The sequence below is a fragment of the Nerophis ophidion genome, linkage group LG21 (genome assembly GCF_033978795.1).
Source record: "Nerophis ophidion isolate RoL-2023_Sa linkage group LG21, RoL_Noph_v1.0, whole genome shotgun sequence".
In the NCBI taxonomy this organism is placed as follows: Eukaryota; Metazoa; Chordata; class Actinopteri; order Syngnathiformes; family Syngnathidae; genus Nerophis; species Nerophis ophidion.
This window is the reverse complement of record NC_084631.1, coordinates 3,126,175-3,146,174: the sequence shown is the minus strand read 5'-3', so window position 1 is coordinate 3,146,174 and position 20,000 is coordinate 3,126,175. Positions and strand designations below refer to the sequence as shown.

General features: G+C 40.4%; 1 protein-coding gene and 1 long non-coding RNA gene across 3 annotated transcripts in view; one reads left to right on the top strand and one right to left on the bottom strand.

Moving 5' to 3' along the window:
- Positions 1-20,000, bottom strand: part of LOC133539581 (ephrin type-A receptor 7-like) — a 708,400-nt gene that overhangs the window by 38,396 nt on the left and 650,004 nt on the right. For both annotated transcript variants that reach the window (XM_061881603.1, XM_061881604.1), the window contains exons 12-13: positions 7,216-7,277; positions 4,887-5,003 (exon numbers count right to left, since the gene is read on the bottom strand). In XM_061881603.1, the coding sequence (XP_061737587.1) occupies positions 4,887-5,003; positions 7,216-7,277 (179 nt within the window). The remainder of the gene's footprint in view (positions 1-4,886; positions 5,004-7,215; positions 7,278-20,000) is intronic.
- The window catches only part of LOC133539583 (uncharacterized), a 146,835-nt gene that overhangs the window by 117,333 nt on the left and 9,502 nt on the right, over positions 1-20,000 (top strand). The window lies entirely within an intron of this gene.

The following is a 20,000-nucleotide window of genomic DNA, read 5'->3' as shown; positions in this document are numbered from 1 at the left end:
ATACTGTTGTTGATAATCATTTTTGTTTCACTACTTTTGTTTTGTTCTGTGTCGTGTTTGTGTCTTCTCAATTGCTCTGTTTATTGCTGGGTCAGGTTTGGTTTTGGAATTGGATTGCATTGTTATGGTATCGATTCTGAATTGCACAACGTATTCGATTCGATTTGCATTTGAATCGATTATTTCCCACATCCCTAATGTATGTATATGTATATATATATATATATATATATATATATATATATATATATATATATATATATATATATATATATATATATATATATATATATATATATACACACACACACACGCAAGACCTACTGACCCAAGCACTAGACTTCGCCTCGGACTACGACTCAATCCCAGGCAACGAGAGAAACATCATCATCCACGCAAATAACTCCATACTCATCTGCAACAATACACCATAGCAAAAAAAGAACAATTCAACATTTGACGTTACTATGGGGAGTTTTAACGGAGCAGAATCATGTGAACTCGTTGGAAGTTTCCTCCTCTCCCAGCTTGCTAGCCTCAACCTGAACCTTGGTATTTACCGTGATAACGGTGTCGCGCCTCGCCAAGGAGCAGCGAGAAGACCAAGAAGCGCATATGCCAAATCTTCAAAGAGAACGGCCTACGGATCACGATTGAAGCCAACAAGCAGACCGTCAATTTCCTCGACGTCACTTTCAACCTGAGAAATAACAGCTACCAATCATTCACAAAACCCAACACAACACTCCAATACATGCACCATGACAGCAATACCAACACGAAAAGAATACCTACCGGAATTAATAAAAGGCTATCGATGCTGTCATCCAGCAAAGCTGAATTCGAACAAGCAACCCCCCCGTACCAGAAAGCACTTGATGAAAGTGGATACAACTTCCCCCTCACCTACGAACCCACGCCAGGAAGCCAACCAAAAAAAGAGCAGAAAACGAAACAACATCATCTGGTACAACCCCCCATACAGCAAAAACGTCTCAACCAATATCGGCCACAAGTTCCTCACTCTGATCGACAAACACTTCCCCAAAGGCAACACCCTAAAAAAAGTATTCAACAAGAACAGCATTAAATTGAGCTACAGCTGTATGAATAATATACAACATTATTTCAAATCACAATACAGCAATTGTGAAGGGGCTGTCTGCCCCTAGACAGAGCGACTCCAAAACCAACAAAGGCTGCAACTGCCGCAAGAAACCTGATTGCCCTCTCAACGGAGGGTTCTTACAAACATCAATCGTTTACCAATCAAAAGCAACACGCAAGGACATTAACACATTTGACACGTATGTAGGATTAACCGAGGGAGAGTTCAAAGCCAGATGGAACAATCACAAGGCTTCTTTTAGAAACCAAATTCTGCGGAATTCTACAGAACTCAGCAAGCACATTTGGAACCTCAAAGACAATAATGTTGAATATTCAATAACATGGCAAATTCTTGCATCCAGCACACCTTACAACAGTGGTAATAAAAGATGCAACCTATGCTTCAAAGAGAAACTGTTTATTATATACCACCCAGACCTGGTATATCAGCATGCTGTCACAGACGGAGACTCCTCCTAAGTAATACATGAGCCAATCACCACGCCCCTAACCCTTGTCTGTACCTACCCGTTCTGTGCCCTATATAAACCATGGTATGTGAATGCTTCCATTGAAATCTCCTGATGATTGAGGGAACCCATCATGAAACAGTTCTGTAGAGGTGAAGTAGTTTAGTGATTTTTTTCCCACACATACATATATTGCGCTCTATCACGGTATCGAGCACTATTTTCTGGATAATCTAATTAAGACATATACATACATATATATATATATATATATATATATATATATATATATATATATATATATATAGCCGTCAATGGAACATATAAAATGTTTGTTGTTTACTTAAAATCCGAGGTTGGCAAGCAAAACCAGAATCATGCAGTATATTAGGCGCACTGGGTTATAAGGGACACCGTCGAGTTTTGAGGGGAAAAAATAATTTCAAGTGCGCCTTATAGTCCGGAAAATACGGTACATAAATTTATTGTCAAAAAAAGCTTTTGTATTAAAGTCCTACTGAAATTAGATTTTCTTATTTAAACGGGGATAGCAGGTCCATTCTACGTGTCATACTTGATCATGTTGCGAGATTGCCATATTTTTGCTAAAAGGATTTAGTAGAGAACATCGACAATAAAGTTCGCAACTTTTGGTCGCTAATAGAAAAGCCCTGCTTTTACCGGATGTATGTGCGCGTGATGTCACGAGTTCCAGGGCTCCACACATATTCATATTGTTTTTAATGGGAGCCGCCAGCAGCAAGAGCAATTCAGACCGAGAAAGCGACAATTTCCCCATTAATTTGAGCGAGGATGAAAGATTTGTGAATTAGGATATTGATAGTCAAGGACTAGAAAAAAAAAAAAAAAAGCGACGGCTCCGGGCGGCGGCAGTGTGAGAGTTTCAGATGTAATTAGACACATTTACTAGGATAATTCTGGAATATCCCTTATCTGCTTATTGTTTTAATAGCGTTTTGGTGATATTTTAAAGATTGTAAAGACATACCTCGAGGTCGGATGTCTGCGGTGAAGACGCAGTGTCTCAGAGAGAAGTCGAGGAAGCCAAGCTCACAGCTGCCTTTTAAACAGCTGCTGCAGGACGACGAATAATCCAATGATTTCTCCGATAAGATGTATATCACAATTTCCCCATCCAAAAACATGCTGGTTGACGTAGAGCATGGGTGTCAAACTCTGGCCCGCGGGACAAATTAGGCCCGCCGTGTAATTTCATTTGGCCCTTGAGGCTATAATAAATCAACATTAGAGCTGGCCCGAATTTTAGTGCCCCCCCCCCCGAAAATCTCCCGGGGCAACTATTCTCCCAAATTTCCACCCGGACAACAATATTGGGGTCGTGCCTTAAAGGTACTGCTTTTAGCATCCTCTACAACCTGTCGTCACGTCCGCTTTTCTTCCATAAAAACAGCGTGCCGGCCCAGTCACGTAATATATGCGGCTTCTACCCACACACAAGTGAATTCAAGGCATACTTGATCAACAGCCATACAGGTCACACTGAGGGTGGCCGTTTAAACAACTTTAACACTGTTAAACCACACTGTGAACCCGACACCAAACAAGAATGACAAACACATTTCGGGAGAACATCCGCACCGTAACACAACATAAACACAACAGAACAAATACCCAGAACCCCTTGCAGCACTAACTCTTCAATGGCACTACAATATACACCCCCGCTACCAACAAAACTCGATTTTGCATGTCACTACAAAGTTATATATTCAATATTCAATGCAAAACTTGTTTGGGTCCCTATCAAAAGGTTAAGTTGTTCAACTTTGGCCCGCGGCTTTGTTCAGTTTAGAATTTTGGCCCACTCTGTATTTGAGTTTGACACCCCTGCTCTACAACCTGTCGTCAGGTCCGCTTTTCCTCCATACAAACAGCGTGCCGGCCCAGCCACGTAATATATGCGGCTTCTACACACACACAAGTGAATGCAAGGCATACTTGGTCAACAGCCATACAGGTCACATCATAAACAACTTTAACACTGTTAAACCACACTGTGAACCCACACCAAATAAGAATGACAAACACATTTCGGGAGAAAATCCGCACCTAACACAATATAAACACAACAGAACAAATACCCAGAATCTCTTGCAGCACTAACTCTTCAATGACGCTACAATATACACCCCCGCTAACAACAAAACTCGATTTTGCATGTCACTACAAAGTTATATAAGCCTTGCTTGTTCAATATTCAATGCAAAACTTGTTTGGGTCCCTATTAAAAAGTTAAGTTGTTCAACTTTGGCCCACGGCTTTGTTCAGTTTAGAATTTTGGCCCACTCTGTATTTAAGTTTGACACCCCTGACGTCGAGAAAACATGTTGGCTTGACCGCTCCGTGTTAAAGCTTCACAACAAACAAAGAAACACCGGCTGTGTCTCGGTGCTAAAGACAGCTGCAATCCACCGTTTTCTTTATTGTTCTTTAACGTCTCCATTATTAATTGAACAAATTGCAAAAGATTCAGCAACACAGATGTCCAAAATACTGTGTAATTATGCCATGAACAGAGACGACTTTTAGCCGTGTTTAGTGCGGCGCTAATATTTCCTAACAGTCCGTGACGTCACGCGTACGCGTCATCATTCCGCGACGTTTTCAACAAGAAACTCGCGGGAAATTTAAAATTGCAATTCAGCAAACTAAAAAGGCATGTGTTGCAATGTTAATATTTCATCAATGATATATAAACTATCAGACTGCGTGGTGGCTAATAGTGGCTTTCAGTAGGCCTTTAAAGACAAAAGTTAACCTCCATGGATTCTCAATTAATTTTTTAAAACTTTTCGAACAGTCGAGCATTCAAAAAGTAAAAGTGTATCGCACCAGAGCGGTATTTGCATGTTGTATTTAAACGGGTCTACCAATTTGTGAAGGTTGAGTTAGGAAGGGAAACAATCTGGCAGGCAGAGCTCTTAACGCACCAGGAACTGATCGTTTACAAGAACAAGTGTCCTTTTCCCTTTATTTTGAGCGTCGCGACGGGCTTATTTGCACTTTTGACAGCCGGGCTCCTTTTTTTAAAGGAAGAACAAACCGACGGAGCGAATCTTCCTGGTGAAAAAAAGTGATTTTGACAGCAACATCGTGTCGTTTTCAGCTTCATGTGTTCCTCAAATAGGACGCCGCGCACAAACGACTGTCAAACCCCGGTGGCGGACGAGGACAAATTGTATTCCGAAGGCTGCCAAAGAAAACCTTAGCTTGAGACATACATCAGCCTATAAAGCTCCGGTCGATCCAACGCGCTCTTCTTACCTTGTGTGCAGCCAGGCGCTTGTGGACAAAGCCCATTTCGGCGAGGTACTTCATCCCCGACGCCACACCAGTCAGCATATCCATCAGCTGCATTACGCTCAGCTGACCCTCGTGTTTCTGGGATTTGCAGAGGAAAGTGTAAGTGGAAGAGCAGAAAAAGAGAGACAGAAAAAATCTAGTCTATTTTTTTCAATTGGAGAATTAAAACAAAAACAGGCCATTATTTCATGGAATTAGGCAGAGAACAGAAGGCCACAATAGCAGCATATTGGAGCAAAATGGCCCCTTTTGCATGCACATTTTTCTTAATATGTTAATAAGTACATGTCAGCATATGCACAAGGGCACAATGCATTATTGTACTGTATATTAAACATACAATGTAATATATACATAAGTATATACACATATACATATATATATACAAACATTTGTGTATATGTGTACATATTAGGGGTGTAACGGTACACAAACATTTCGGTTTGGTACGTACCTCGGTTTAGAGGTCACGGTTCGGTTCATTTTCGGTACAGTAAGAAAACAACAAAATGTAAATATTTTGGTTATTTATTTACCAAATTTGTAAACAATGGCTTGATCCTTTTAACATTGGGAACACTATAATAATTCTGCCCCGTTAATCCACATTAAACTGCCTCAAGGTGTTGCTTTGATTAAATAAAATGAAAAAACCTTTCTTCTACATATAAAAAGTGCAACATTAAACAGTTTCCGATGAAACTGTTTAATGTCAACTCATCATGCTTAATTTATTACAGTATTCGGGAAGCCTGTAGTTGACTTTTATTATGTAAATGTTGTATTTTTATCAACATGTGATAGATAGCAGGGACCCTGCTATTCAAGACTAGGCTGTTACATTACTAATGATTAATGTAACTAATGCTGAAAAATAGTACAATTGCAATAGGAGAGACTATTCATCCCTGAACACCATGGAGTTCAATAAAATAACAGACAGACAGGGCTTTGCTGCCCCTAACACACACACGCGCACACAGCAAAATGAGCTAACGTTACGCTAAAAGCTAATTAGCCTTCACCTCAAGCCTATACTGTGAGCTAGCTGAGCTGCAGTTTAAGCTTCTAGAAGGTCAACGGGCTCATAGTGATGTTTGTAATAGTTAATAATAGTAATTTGGGTAGAGTCTGCTGCTCCCCTGCTAAACGAATATCTCTGCTCGACGCTAAAGCATTGACTACATCGCTCTGAGTACGCACTGCTGATTGGCTTTGTATGTAACCAATCAGATGGTTGTGTGGGCGGGACAATGCTGGGTGCTCACTGCTCAGACAGAGGCAGAAAGCAGAGCAGCTTGTGAAGACTTCTGCTTCCAAACTCGTTCGTTACGCCCGCGTACCGAACCGAAACGGTTCAACACAAATACACGTACCGTTACACCCCTAGTACATATATGTATATATATATATATATATATATATATATATATATATATATATATATAGATACGGCCAACTAAACGGGAGGTGCCGTTTTTGCTACCAAGGACGTGTGCGGCTGTGTCCGGAAAAGCATGCAATTGCTTTCATTCTGAGGTAAGTTTTCCTCACAAAGTATAACAAATATATTAAGTCTATATATAGTTCTAAACATAATCCAGAAAATAAACTTACATTAAAACATGCTTTCATTTTGTGGAAGTATAATTGTGCAGCTGTATTTAATGCACTCAGCTGCTACATTCATGCAAAAACACACCCAAAGGCAAAATAAACAAAACAAAACAAAAATCACTGAATGACCAAAAACAAAACTTATGATCAAAAACTCATGTGGCCAAAATCTTCATTAGCTTTGGACCCAATCACCGAGAAATTATGATTTTTGTGTGAAGTATGTCACCTTTTTTCCTCCAAAAGTATTGTGACCAAACAGCTCAATTTTTGTTTGACCACAGAACTTTCCTCCAGAAGGCCTTATACCGTATTTTTCAGACTATAAGTCACAGTTTTTTTTCATAGTCCGAAAAATACGGTAAGTGCTCCAATCACTCTTTTACAAAAAAACAGGAGTTGTAGAAATGATTGGAAACTCAAAACAGCCATGACATTATGTTCTTTACAAGTGTACGTAAACTTTTGACCACGACTCTATACGCCAAAAAATTGTTAAAAACGTGCCCGTTTAAGTGAAGGTCATCAAGATAAGAGGCTTCCTCTTTATTTGCAGCTTCTAAACGATCTGCTGTCGAGCACGAGTCATGATTACGGCGAGCAATAATCGATTATTCATTCCCCCGGCTCATCAAATAAAGAAAACGCCATCAAAGGCTGGAGATAAACTCACCCTCAGGAAGGAGTCCAAGGCTCCATTAGACATGCTCTCCACGATGATCATCATGGTGTTACCTGAACACAAGCAGGACAAAGCAAGACAAATTAACGAGCGAGAATGTAGAGGGTGGGAGGAGGGGATGAGCAGACAAGTGAAGAAATAGAGACATGGGTGGAAAGGAGGGGATAAAGGGAGGCTTGTCCTCCTGGCAGCACGGCAGGATTTGTGGCAAAGCCATTCTTCACTCGGGGAACTGTGCTGAGGCTGGAAGGAGCTGTGTGCTGCCCTCATGACTGTCTCTGCAAGTCTATCCTCCCTTAAAGGGGAACATCATCACAATTTCAAAAGGGTTAAAAACAATAACAATCAGTTCCCAGTGGCTTGTTGTATTTTTTTAAGTTTTTTTTCAAAATTTTACCGGTCTCGGAATATCCCTAAATAAAGCTTTAAAGTGCCTTATTTTCGGCTCTCTGCGAAGACACTGGCCATTTCCCTGTGACGTCACACAGTGCTGCCAATGTAAACAAACAATGGCGAATACCACAGCAAGATATAGCGACATTAGCTCGGATTCAAACTCTGATTTCAGCGACTTAAGCGATTCAACAGGTTACGCATGTATTGAAACAGATGGTTGGAGTATGAAAGTATTGAAGAAGAAACTGAACCTATTGAGCGAATAGCTATTGACGCTATTCATAGCCATAGCATGGCCGAATAGCTGCGTTAGCATCGCCGGTAAAATGTGCGGACCAAACGATCAGGACTTTCGCATCTCGTGACACTGGAGCAACTTAAATCTGTCGATTGGTAAGTGTTTGTTTCGCATTAAATGTGGGTGGAAGGAAACGTAATATAGTTGCAAATGCATCTGCAGGTTATCCATACATCTCTGTGCCATGTCTGCTTTAGCACCGCCGGTAAATACCATGTTAGCATCGATTAGCTGGCAGTCAAAATTACCAAAACTCAGCTTTGTGATTTCGTTGACTATCGTTGCAAATGCATCTGCAGGTTATCCATACATCTCTATGCCATGTCTGCTTTAGCACCGCCGGTAAATAGCATGTTAGCATCGATTAGCGTAGCATGTTAGCATCGATTAGCTGGCAGTCAACTTAAAAAAAAATCACCTTTGTGATTTCGTTGACTATCGTTGCAAATGCATCTGCAGGTTATCCATACATCTCTGTGCCATGTCTGCTTTAGCACCGCCGGTAAAGAGCATGTTAGCATCGATTAGCGTAGCATGTTAGCATCGATTAGCTGGCAGTCAAAATCAACAAAACTCACCTTTGTGATTTCGTTGACTATCGTTGCAAATGCATCTGCAGGTTATCCATACATCTCTGTGCCATGTCTGCTTTAGCACCGCCGGTAAATAGCATGTTAGCATCGATTAGCATAGCATGTTAGCATCGATTAGCTGGCAGTCAACATCAACAAAACTCACCTTTGTGATTTCGTTGACTTTATCGTTGCAAATGCATCTGCAGGTTATCCATACAGCTCTGTGCCATGTCTGCTTTAGCACCGCCGGTAAATAGCATTTTAGCATCGATTAGCTGGCAGTCAACTTAAAAAAAAATCACCTTTGTGATTTCGTTGACTATCGTTGCAAATGCATCTGCAGGTTATCCATACATCTCTGTGCCATGTCTGCTTTAGCACCGCCGGTAAATAGCATTTTAGCATCGATTAGCATAGCATGTTAGCATCGATTAGCTGGCAGTCAACTTAAAAAAAAATCACCTTTGTGATTTCGTTGACTATCGTTGCAAATGCATCTGCAGGTTATCCATACATCTCTGTGCCATGTCTGCTTTAGCACCGCCGGTAAATAGCATGTTAGCATCGATTAGCGTAGCATGTTAGCATCGATTAGCTGGCAGTCAACATCAACAAAACTCACCTTTGTGATTTCGTTGACTATCGTTGCAAATGCATCTGCAGGTTATCCATACATCTCTGTGCCATGTCTGCTTTAGCACCGCCGGTAAATAGCATGTTAGCATCGATTAGTTTGGCATGTTGGCATCGATTAGATGGCAGTCAACATCAACAAAACTCACCTTTGTGATTTCGTTGACTTTATCGTTGCAAATGCATCTGCAGGTTATCCATACATCTCTGTGCCATGTCTGCTTTAGCACTGCCGGTAAATAGCATGTTAGCATTGATTAGCGTAGCATGTTAGCATCGATTAGATGGCAGTCAACATCAACAAAACTCACCTTTGTGATTTCGTTGACTATCGTTGCAAATGCACATGCAGGTTATCCATACATCTCTGTGCCATGTCTGCTTTAGCATCGCCGGTAAAATGTGGAGACACTCTGGTACATTCAATGGGGGTCTGGCGGCAGACACTTTGGCATCTTGGGGCCAGTGGTGCAACTTGAATCCCTCCCTGTTAGTGTTGTTACACCCTCCAACAACACACCGACGAGGCATGATGTCTCCAAAGTTCCAAAAAATAGTCAAAAAAACGGAAAATAACAGAGCTGAGACCCGGTGTTTGTAATGTGTTGAAAATGAAAATGGTGGGTGTGTTACCTCGGCAACGTCACATTCTGATGTCATCGCCTCCAGCGTGATAAACAGAAAGGCGTTTAATTTTGCCAAAATTCACCCATTTAGAGTTCGGAAATCGGTTAAAAAAATAGATGGTCTTTTTTCTGCACCATCAAGGTATATATTGACGCTTACATAGGTCTGCTGATAATGTTCCCCTTTAAAGGCCTACTGGAACTACTACTACTGACCACGCAGTCTGATAGTTTATATATCAATGATGAAATATTAAAGGGGAACATTATCAGCGTCAATATATACCTTGATGGTGCAGAAAAAAGACCATATTCTTTTTAACCGATTTCCGAACTCTAAATGGGTGAATTTTGGCGAATTAAACGCCTTTCTGTTTATCGCTCATGTGGTGATGATGTCAGAATGTGACGTCGCCGAGGTAACACACCCGCCACTTTCATTTTCAACACATCACAAACACCGGGTCTCAGCTCTGTTATTTTCCGTTTTTTCGACTATTTTTTGGAACCTTGGAGACATCATGCCTCGTGGGTGTGTTGTCGGAGGGTGTAACAACACTAACAGGGAGGGATTCAAGTTGCACCACTGGCCCGAATATGTGAAAGTGTCTGCCGCCAGACCCCCTTTGAATGTACCGGAGTGTCTCCACATTTTACCGGCGATGACAGACATGGCACAGAGATGTATGGATAACCTGCAGATGCATTTGCAACGATAAAGTCAACGAAATCACAAAGGTGAGTTTTGTTGATGTTGACTTATGTGCTAATCAGACATATTTGGTTGCGGTGTGACTGCCAGCTAATCGATGCTATCCTGCTACGCTAATCGATCCTAACATGCTATTTACCGGCGGTGCTAAGGCAGACATGGCACAGAGATGTATGGATAACCTGCAGATGCATTTGCAACGATAAAGTCAACGAAATCACAAAGGTGAGTTTTGTTGATGTTGACTGCCAGCTAATCGATGCTAACATGCTACGCTAATCGATGCTAACATGCTATTTACCGGCGGTGCTAAAGCAGACATGGCACAGAGATGTATGGATAACCTGCAGATGCATTTGCAACTATATTACGTTTCCTTCCACCCACATTTAATGCGAAACAAACACTTACCAATCGACGGATTTAAGTTGCTCCAGTGTCACAAGATGCGAAAGTCCTGATCGTTTGGTCCGCACATTTTACCGGCGATGCTAACGCAGCTATTCGGCCATGCTATGGCTATGAATAGTGTCAATAGCTATTCGCTCAATAGCTTCAGTTTCTTCTTCAATACTTTCATACTCCAACCATCTGTTTCAATACATGCGTAATCTGTTGAATCGCTTAAATCGCTGAAATCCGAGTCTGAATCCGAGCTAATGTTGCTATATCTTGCTGTGGTATTCCCATTGTTTGTTTACATTGGCAGCACTGTATGACGTCACAGGGAAATGGATAGTCGCATCGCAAATAGTGAAAATCAAGCACTTTAAAGCTTTTTTTTTAGGGATATTCCAGGACCGGTAAAATTTTGAAAAAAAATTCTAAAAATACAACAAGCCACTGGGAACTGATTTTTATTGTTTCTAACCCTTTTGAAATTGTGATAATGTTCCCTTTTAACATTGCAACACATGCCAATACGGCCGGTTTAGTTTACTAAATTACAATTTAAAATTTCCCGCGGAGTTTCTTGTTGAAAACGTTGCGGAATGATGACGCGTTTGTGACGTCTCGGGTTGTAGCGGACATACTAGCCCAGCACCACAAACTCGTCTCTTTTCATCACATAATTACACAGTAATTTGGACATCTGTGTTGCTGAATCTTTTGCAATTTGTTCAATTAATAATGGATATTATAAAGAAGAATGCTGTTGGTGGAAAGCGGTGGATTCCAGCTGTCTTCAGGAACTGAAACACAGCCGGTGTTTCTTTGTTGTGAAGCTTTAGCACAGAGCGGCCAAGCGAACATGTTTCTCTACGTCAACCAGCAAGTTTTTGGAAGGGAAAATTGTGATATTAAGTCGGCTCTCACCGGACTGTCAAAAAGATCTTGGCTCCTCCATTGGCTTCTCTTAGAGACACTGGCGTTCACCGCAGCCCTCCGACTTTCAGGTATGACTTTATAATCTCACTAAAACACTATTAACAGCAGATAAGGGATTTTCCAGAAATATCCAAGTAAATGTGTCTAATAACACCGGAATAGCTCACACTGCCGTCGCCTGGAGCCGTCGCCTTTTCTTTTATTTTTTTTGTGCTTCACTCTAACTTTCCTCATCCACAAATCTTTCATCCTTGCTCAAATTAATGGGGAACTCGTCACTTTCTCGGTCTGAATTGCACTTGCTGCTGGTGGCCATGATTGTAAACAATGTTCAGATGTGAGGAGCTCCACAATCCGTGACGTCACGCGCACATCGTCTGCTACTTCCGCTACAGGCAAGGCTGTTTTATTAGCGACCAAAGGTTGCGAACTTTATCGTTGATGTTCTCTACTAAATCTTTTCAGCAAAAATATGGCAATATCGTGAAATAATCAAGTATGACACATAGAATGGACCTGCTATCCCCGTTTAAATAAGAACAGCTCATTTCATTCACCCTGGGTGCACACATACAGTATACACTGACAATTTTACAGCTTTAAGGTCTATTTCAGTGGTTCTCAACCTTTTTTCAGCGATGTACCCCCTGTGAACATTTTTTTTATTCAAGTACCCCCTAATCAGAGTAAAGCATTTTTGGTTGAAAAAAAGAGATAAAGAAGTAAAATACAGCACTATGTCATCAGTTTCTGATTTATTAAATTGTATAACAGTGCACAATATTGCTCATTTGTAGTGGAAAAAAAGGTATAAAAATAACTAAAAACTTGTTGAAAAATAAACAAGTGATTCAATTATAAATAAAGGTTTCTACACATAGAAGTAATCATCAACTTAAAGTGCCTTCTTTGAGGATTGTAATAGATTTGAAAAATCCCACCTTTTTGGGACCACCCTAATTTTGATAGATTTCACCACCAGGGGGTGCAAATGAGACATTATCTATTAGATGCAACGTTTTTTTTTGTATTGGCACCATGATTAACCCTTCTATTATGTTGAGGGTCAATTTGACCCATTTCAGTTTTTGTGTTGATCAAAGTACTGGTTATCCTTTCTTTTTCTTAATGAAATTTGGTGACTTTCCCTCATCTAGGGTCATGAACTGGTGTGTAAAATCTGGACACTTTGTTGAGTAGTGGAATGTCTTGCAGAGGTTGTATACAAAGATGATGTTGCGGGTCATTTTGACCCAGACGCTTTAATGTGGGTAAATAGCCAAAATAAACAAGTCTCTTTGATGTACTTTTTACTTTGATGTACAATTGTTTGTATTTTGATTGCCTCTGAGACCCAGAGACAGGTGTGTGAAGAGAGGGAACTTTCTCAAACTGGTCCTTGTCACTGTTCTCATGTTATCTCTTTGACAAACTCACCAAAAATGAGCTCCAGAAGGATGACATCTGAGGAGACAAGGACAAGTGTGAGAAAGTTCCCTCTCTTCACACACCTGGCTCTGGGTCTCAGAGACAATCCAAATACAAACAATTGTACATCAAAGTAAAAAGTACATCAAGGAGACATGTTTATTTTTGGATCTGAACAGCTATTTACCCACATTAAAGCGCCTGGGTCAAAATGACTCGCAACATCATCTTTTTATACAAACTCTGCACAAACATTCCACTACACAACAAAGTGTCCAGATTTACACACCAGTTCATGACCCTAGATGAGGAAAAGTCACCAGATTTCAGCAGGAAAAAGAAAGGATAACCAGTACTTTGATCAACACAAAAACTGAAATGGGTCAAATTGACCCTTAACATAATACAATTGGAATAAAAAATTTATTGTATATCACTTTTCTAAATGTTTATATAACCTAAAATAAAATTGTTATTGGTTTAACCTATTTTCTTGACTGTTGTGAGTGCATTTACACAGTACGGGTCAAAACGACCCGCAACATAAACAATGTCATTTTTTCCAACATAATACAAGGGTTAATGTCCTAACTTATTGAAGGTACTTTTCCTTGTTGATGTCTCAAGAAGGGTAGAAACACGCACACACACACACACACACGACAAACTAGACAGTTCTCTTAACTACAACACACACCATTTGAAGGCACTGCAAGCCCAGGTGACAACTCAGCCTTTTGAGAGCCTCTCTGCTTTAACCACCGCCTGATTGACAAGACGCAAAAACACTCCACGCCGCAATTTTCCTTGAATTCAAATGTCACCCAAAGGCAGCATCTTGCTAACTTTTTGTGAGTAGTTTACACGGCAGGCATAATAATTCAGATACACGGAACAGTTTGAAACATATGGACATTCTTTGGGTGTAATGTATGTGATAATTACAAAACCCAAAACCAGTGAAGTTGGCACGTTGTGTAAATGGTAAATAAAAACAGAATACAATGATTTGCAATTCCTTTTCAGCTTAGATTCAATTGAATAGACTGCAAAGACAAGATATTTAATCCTCACACTGAGAAACTTTTGTTATTTTTTGCAAAAAATCATTAACTTAGAATTTAATGGCGGCAACACATTGCAGCAAAGTAGGCACAGGGACATTTTTACCACTGTGTTACATGGCCTTTCCTTTTAACAACACTCAGTAAACGTTTGGGAAATGAGGAGACCAATTTTTGAAGCTTTTTAGGTGGAATTATTTTCCATTCTTGCTTGATGTACAGCTTAAGTTGTTCAACAGTCCAAAGTCTCCGTTGTGGTATTATAGGCTTCACATTTTCTATTGGAGACAGGTCTGGACTACAGGCAGGCCAGTCTAGTACCCACACTCTTTTACTATGAAGCCACGCTGTTTTAACACGTGGCTTGCTGAAATAAGCAGGGGCGTCCAAGATAACGTTGCTAGGATCGCAATATATGTTGCTCCAAAACCTGTATGTAGTGAAGTGAAGTGAAGTGAATTATATTTATATAGCGCTTTTTTCAAGTGACTCAAAGCGCTTTACATAGTGACACCCAATATCTAAGTTACATTTAAACCAGTGTGGGTGGCACTGGGAGCAGGTGGGTAAACTGTCTTGCCCAAGGACACAACGGCAGTAACTAGGATGGCACAAGCGGGAATCGAACCTGCAACCCTCAAGTTGCTGGCACAACCGAGCTATGCCGCCCTACTGTACCTATCAGCATTAATGTGTAAGTTACCCATGCCTTGGGAACTAATACACCCCCAATACCATCACAAATGCTGGCTTTTCAACTTTGCACCTATAACACTCCAGATGGTTCTTTTCCTCTTTGGAGGACACACCATCCGCATTTTCCAAAAACAATTTGAAATGTGGACTCGTCAGACCACAGAACACTTTTCCACTTTGCATCAGTCCATCTTAGATGGGGTCGGGCCCAGGGAAGCCGGTGGCGTTTCTGGGTGTTGTTGATAAATGGCTTTCGCTTTGCATAGCAGAGTTTTACCTTGCACTTACAGATGTAGCGAAGAACTGTAGTTACTGACAGTGGTTTTCCGAAGTCGTCATGAGCCCATGTGGTGATATCCTTTACACACTGATGTCGCTTTTTGATACGGTACCGCCTGAGGGATCTAAGGATCACAGCCTTGCTGCTTACGTACAGTGATTTCTCCAGATTCTTTGAACCTTATGGACTGTAGATGGTGAAATGTTTTAATTCCTTGCAATAGCTTGTTGAGAAATGTTCTTAAACTGTTTGACGATTTTGCTCACGCATTTGTTCACAAAGTGGAGATCCTTGCCCCGTCCTTGTTTGTGCATGACTGAGCATTATGTGAAAGCTGCTTTATACCCGGGGCTTCACGGTGGCAGAGGGGTTAGTGCGTCTGCCTCACAATACGAAAGTCCTGCAGTCCTGGGTTCAATCCCAGGCTCGGGATCTTTCTGTGTGGAGTTTGCATGTTCTCCCCGTGAATGCGTGGGTTCCCTCAGGGTACTCCGGCTTCCTCCCACTTCCAAAGACATGCACCTGGGGATAGGCCCCTCCCACTTCCAAAGACATGCACCTGAGGATAGGCCCCTCCCACCTCCAAAGACATGCACCTGGGGATAGGTTGATTGGCAACACTAAATGGTCCCTAGTGTGTGAATGTGAGTGTGACTGTCTATCTGTGTTGGCCCTGCGATGAGGTGGCGACTTGTCCAGGGTGTACGACGCCTTCCGCCCGATTGCAACTGAGATAGGCGCCAGCGCCCCCCGCCACCCCAAAAGGGAATAAGCGGTAGAAAATGGATGGATGCTTTATATCCAATCGTGGCACCCACCTGTTCCCAAATAGCCTGTTCACCTGTGGGATGTTCCAAATAAGTGTTTGATGAGCATTCCTCAACTTTCTCAGTCTTTTTTGCCACTGGTTCCATCTTTTTTGGAACATGTTGCAGGCATCAAATTCCAAATGAGCTAATATTTGCAAAAAATAACAAACTTTACCAGTTTGAACGTTAAATATCTTGTCTTTGCCGTCTATTCAATGGAATATAGGTTGAAAAGGATTTGATAATTATTGTTTTCTGTTTTTATTGACCATTTACACAATGTGTCAACTTCCCTGGTTTTGGGTAGAAGTTGTAGATCATCGTTAGACTTTTAGAATCAATATTGCCGATTGTATTGTACCATATGTCCCGGCAAGAAATCTGCGTTCAAAAGACTCCGGCTTATTAGTGATTCCTAGAGCCCCAAAAAAAGTCTGCGGGCTATAGAGCGTTTTCCGTTCGGGCTCCAGTACTCTGGAATGCCCTCCCGGTAACAGTTCAAGATGCTACCTCAGTAGAAGCATTTAAGTCTCACCTTAAAACTCATCTGTATACTCTAGCCTTTAAATAGACCTCCTTTTTAGACCAGTTGATCTGCCGCTTCTTTTCTTTCACCTATGTCCCCCCCTCCCTTGTGGAGGGGGTCCGGTCCGATGACCATGGATGAAGTACTGGCGGTCCAGAGTCGAGACCTAGGATGGACCATGGACCGCTCGCCTGTGTATCGGTTGGGGACATCTCTACGCTGCTGATCCGCCTCCGCTTGAGATGGTTTCCTGTGGACGGGACTCTCGCTGCTGTCTTGGATCCGCTTGAACTGAACTCTCGCGGCTGTGTTGGAGCCACTATGGATTGAACTTTCACAGTATCATGTTAGACCCGCTCCACATCCATTGCTTTCGGTCTCCTAGAGGGGGGGGGGGTTGCCTACATCTGAGGTCCTCTCCAAGGTTTCTCATAGTCAGCATTGTCACTGGCGTCCCACTGGATGTGAATTCTCCCTGCCCACTGGGTGTGAGTTTTCCTTGCCCTTTTGTGGGTTCTTCCGAGGATGTTGTAGTCGTAATGATTTGTGCAGTCCTTTGAGACATTTGTGATTTGGAGATATATAAATAAACATTGATTGATTGATTGATATGAACTTAAACTCTTATTATAACTCCTGTTCCATTTCAAAAGAAGCTGTGCATTGCCATTCCACTGAAAGATCCCCCAAAGTGACAGAATTGACTTCCCAGCCAGGACTATTAGTTTAGTCCTGATCCTTCCTCCCTTCTCATCATGATATTGCATCATTGCAACATTATTATTAGTTTCTTTGCTTAAATTCCCAATGGTATTCACCACACAGATATTACTGTGTACCTGGAAACTTTTATGATGAGTGGAGTCCTCCTCCCATAAGCTTTTTAAGTTTGTCATTTAATAAACACAGATGCTGTCAATACGTAATAAAATAATACGCTCCACAAAAGAGGCCTTGGGAGCTAACGAGGGCGGTTTTGTTGTGGAGCAGATTCAGAAGGTTGAAGACGGGTCATTCTGGCGAAAGGTGTGCCTCAAATATGAAACACTTTCCTCGATTGACAATGTGGGTCAAACAACAAGGGCTGCTCAAAAAATCAGAGACGTGATTCTTCTCAATCCGATTCTAAATCAATTAATTAAAAATATATATTTTAGTTTTTTTTCCACCAATATATTTTTAAAAATACATTCTTAGGTCAGCAAATTCACCAGGTTCATATACACTAAACTATTTAAACAAAACATCCATATGTTATTTAAAACAAAGCTAATTAGTGTAATGTTTGCAGCATTTTTTGGACCACTACTACTTTTTTTCCCTACGCTTTGAAGCCTACAGCTTATGAAACGGTGCGACTCATTTACGGATTTTTCTTGGCTAACGGCTATGTTTTGTCTTCAACAAATGGTACAAGTGACAAAATGTTTGTTTTTTTTCCAATCTATTTTTAAAGAGACATTCTTAGGTCATTTTCGCACTTACTCACTGCGCATATATGTTAATTTGTAAGTGATTAGGAGGAGCTTTTGTCACCTGTAACCTGTTCTGTAAAGGTTTCATTATCATTTTTACATCACATAACATATTGGACAAATCACCTTGAATAAAAAATAATTCTGAATCAAATCGTGGGTTGTTGTAAAGCTAAACTATTTAAAAAAAACATCCAAATCTCAGCTTTGTGTTATTTAAAACAAAGCTAATTAGTGTAAAATTTGCAGCATTTTTTGGACCGCTACTACTTTTATTGCCTACGCTTTGAAGCCTGCAGCTTATGAAACGGTGCGACTCATTTACGGATTTTTCTTGGCTAACGGCTATGTTTTGTCTTCAACAAATGGTTTACAACCAACACTGAAAATGTGTGTTATTGTGTACAAGTGACATAAATGATTATTTTTTTTTTTTACAATCTATTTTTAAAAAGACATTCTTAGGTCATCTTCGCACTTACTCACTGCACATATTTGTCAATTTGTCAGTGACTAAGAGGCGCTTTTGTCACCTGTAACCTGTTCTGAAAAGGTTCTATTATAATTTTTACACCAAATAACATATTGCACAAATATCTGGAATCAAAAGTTGATTCTGAATCGAATAGTGAGTTCATGTACACTAAACTATTTAAACAACACATCTAAATCTTAGCCTTGTGTTATTTAAAACAAAGCTAATTAGTGTAATATTTGCAGCAATTTTTGGACCACTACTACTTTTTTTCCCTACGCTTTGAAGCCTGCAGCTTATGAAACTGTGCGGCTCATTTACAAATTTTTACGGCTATGTTTTGTCTTCAACAAATGGTTTACAAAAAACCCCGAAAATGTGTATTATTTTGTAAAAGTGACAAAAATTACTTTTTTTTTTCCAATTTATTTTTAAAAAGACATTCTTAGGTCATCTTCGCACTTACTCACTGCACATATTTGTCAATTTGTCAGTGATTAGGAGGAGCTTTTGTCACCTGTAACCTGTTCTGTAAAGGGTTCATTATCATTTTTACATCACATAACATATTGCACAAATCACCTTGAATAAAAAAATTATTCTGAATCAAATCGTGGGTTGTTGTAAAGCTAAACTATTTAAACAAAACATCCAAATCTTGGCTTTGTGTTATTTAAAACAAAGCTAATTAGTGTAATATTTGCAGCATTTTTTGGACCGTTACTACTTTTTTCCCTACGCTTTGAAGCCTGCAGCTTATGAAACGGTGCGGCTCATTTACGAATTTTACGGCTATGTTTTGTCTTCAACAAATGGTTTACAAAAAACCCTGAAAATGTGTATTATTTTGTAAAAGTGACAAAAATGACTTTTGTTTTTCCAATTCATTTTTAAAAAGACATTCTTGGGTCATGTTTGCGATTATTCACTGCGCATGGACGTCAATTTGTCAGTGACTAAGAGGCGCTTTTGTCACCTGTAACATGTTCTGAAAAGGTTCCATTATCATTTTTACACCAAATAACATATTGCACAAATATCTGGAATCAAAAATTGATTCTGAATCGAATAGTGAGTTCATGTACACTAAACTATTTGAACAACACATCCAAATCTTGCCTTTGTGTTATTTAAAACAAAGCTAATTAGTGTCATGTTTGCAGTATTTTTTTTGGACCGCAACTACTTTTTTTGCCTACGCTTTGAAGCCTGCAGCTTATGAAACGGTGCGGCTCATTTACGGATTTTTCTTGGCTAACGGCCATAATGTTTTGTCTTCAACAAATGGTTTACAACAAACACTGAAGTTGTGTGTTATTGTGTACGAGTGACAATTTTTTTTTCCCCAATCTATTTTTAAAAAGACATTCTTAGGTCATCTTTGCGATTATTCACTGCGCATGTACGTCTATTTGTCAGTGACTAAGAGGAGCTTTTGTCAAATGTAACGTGTT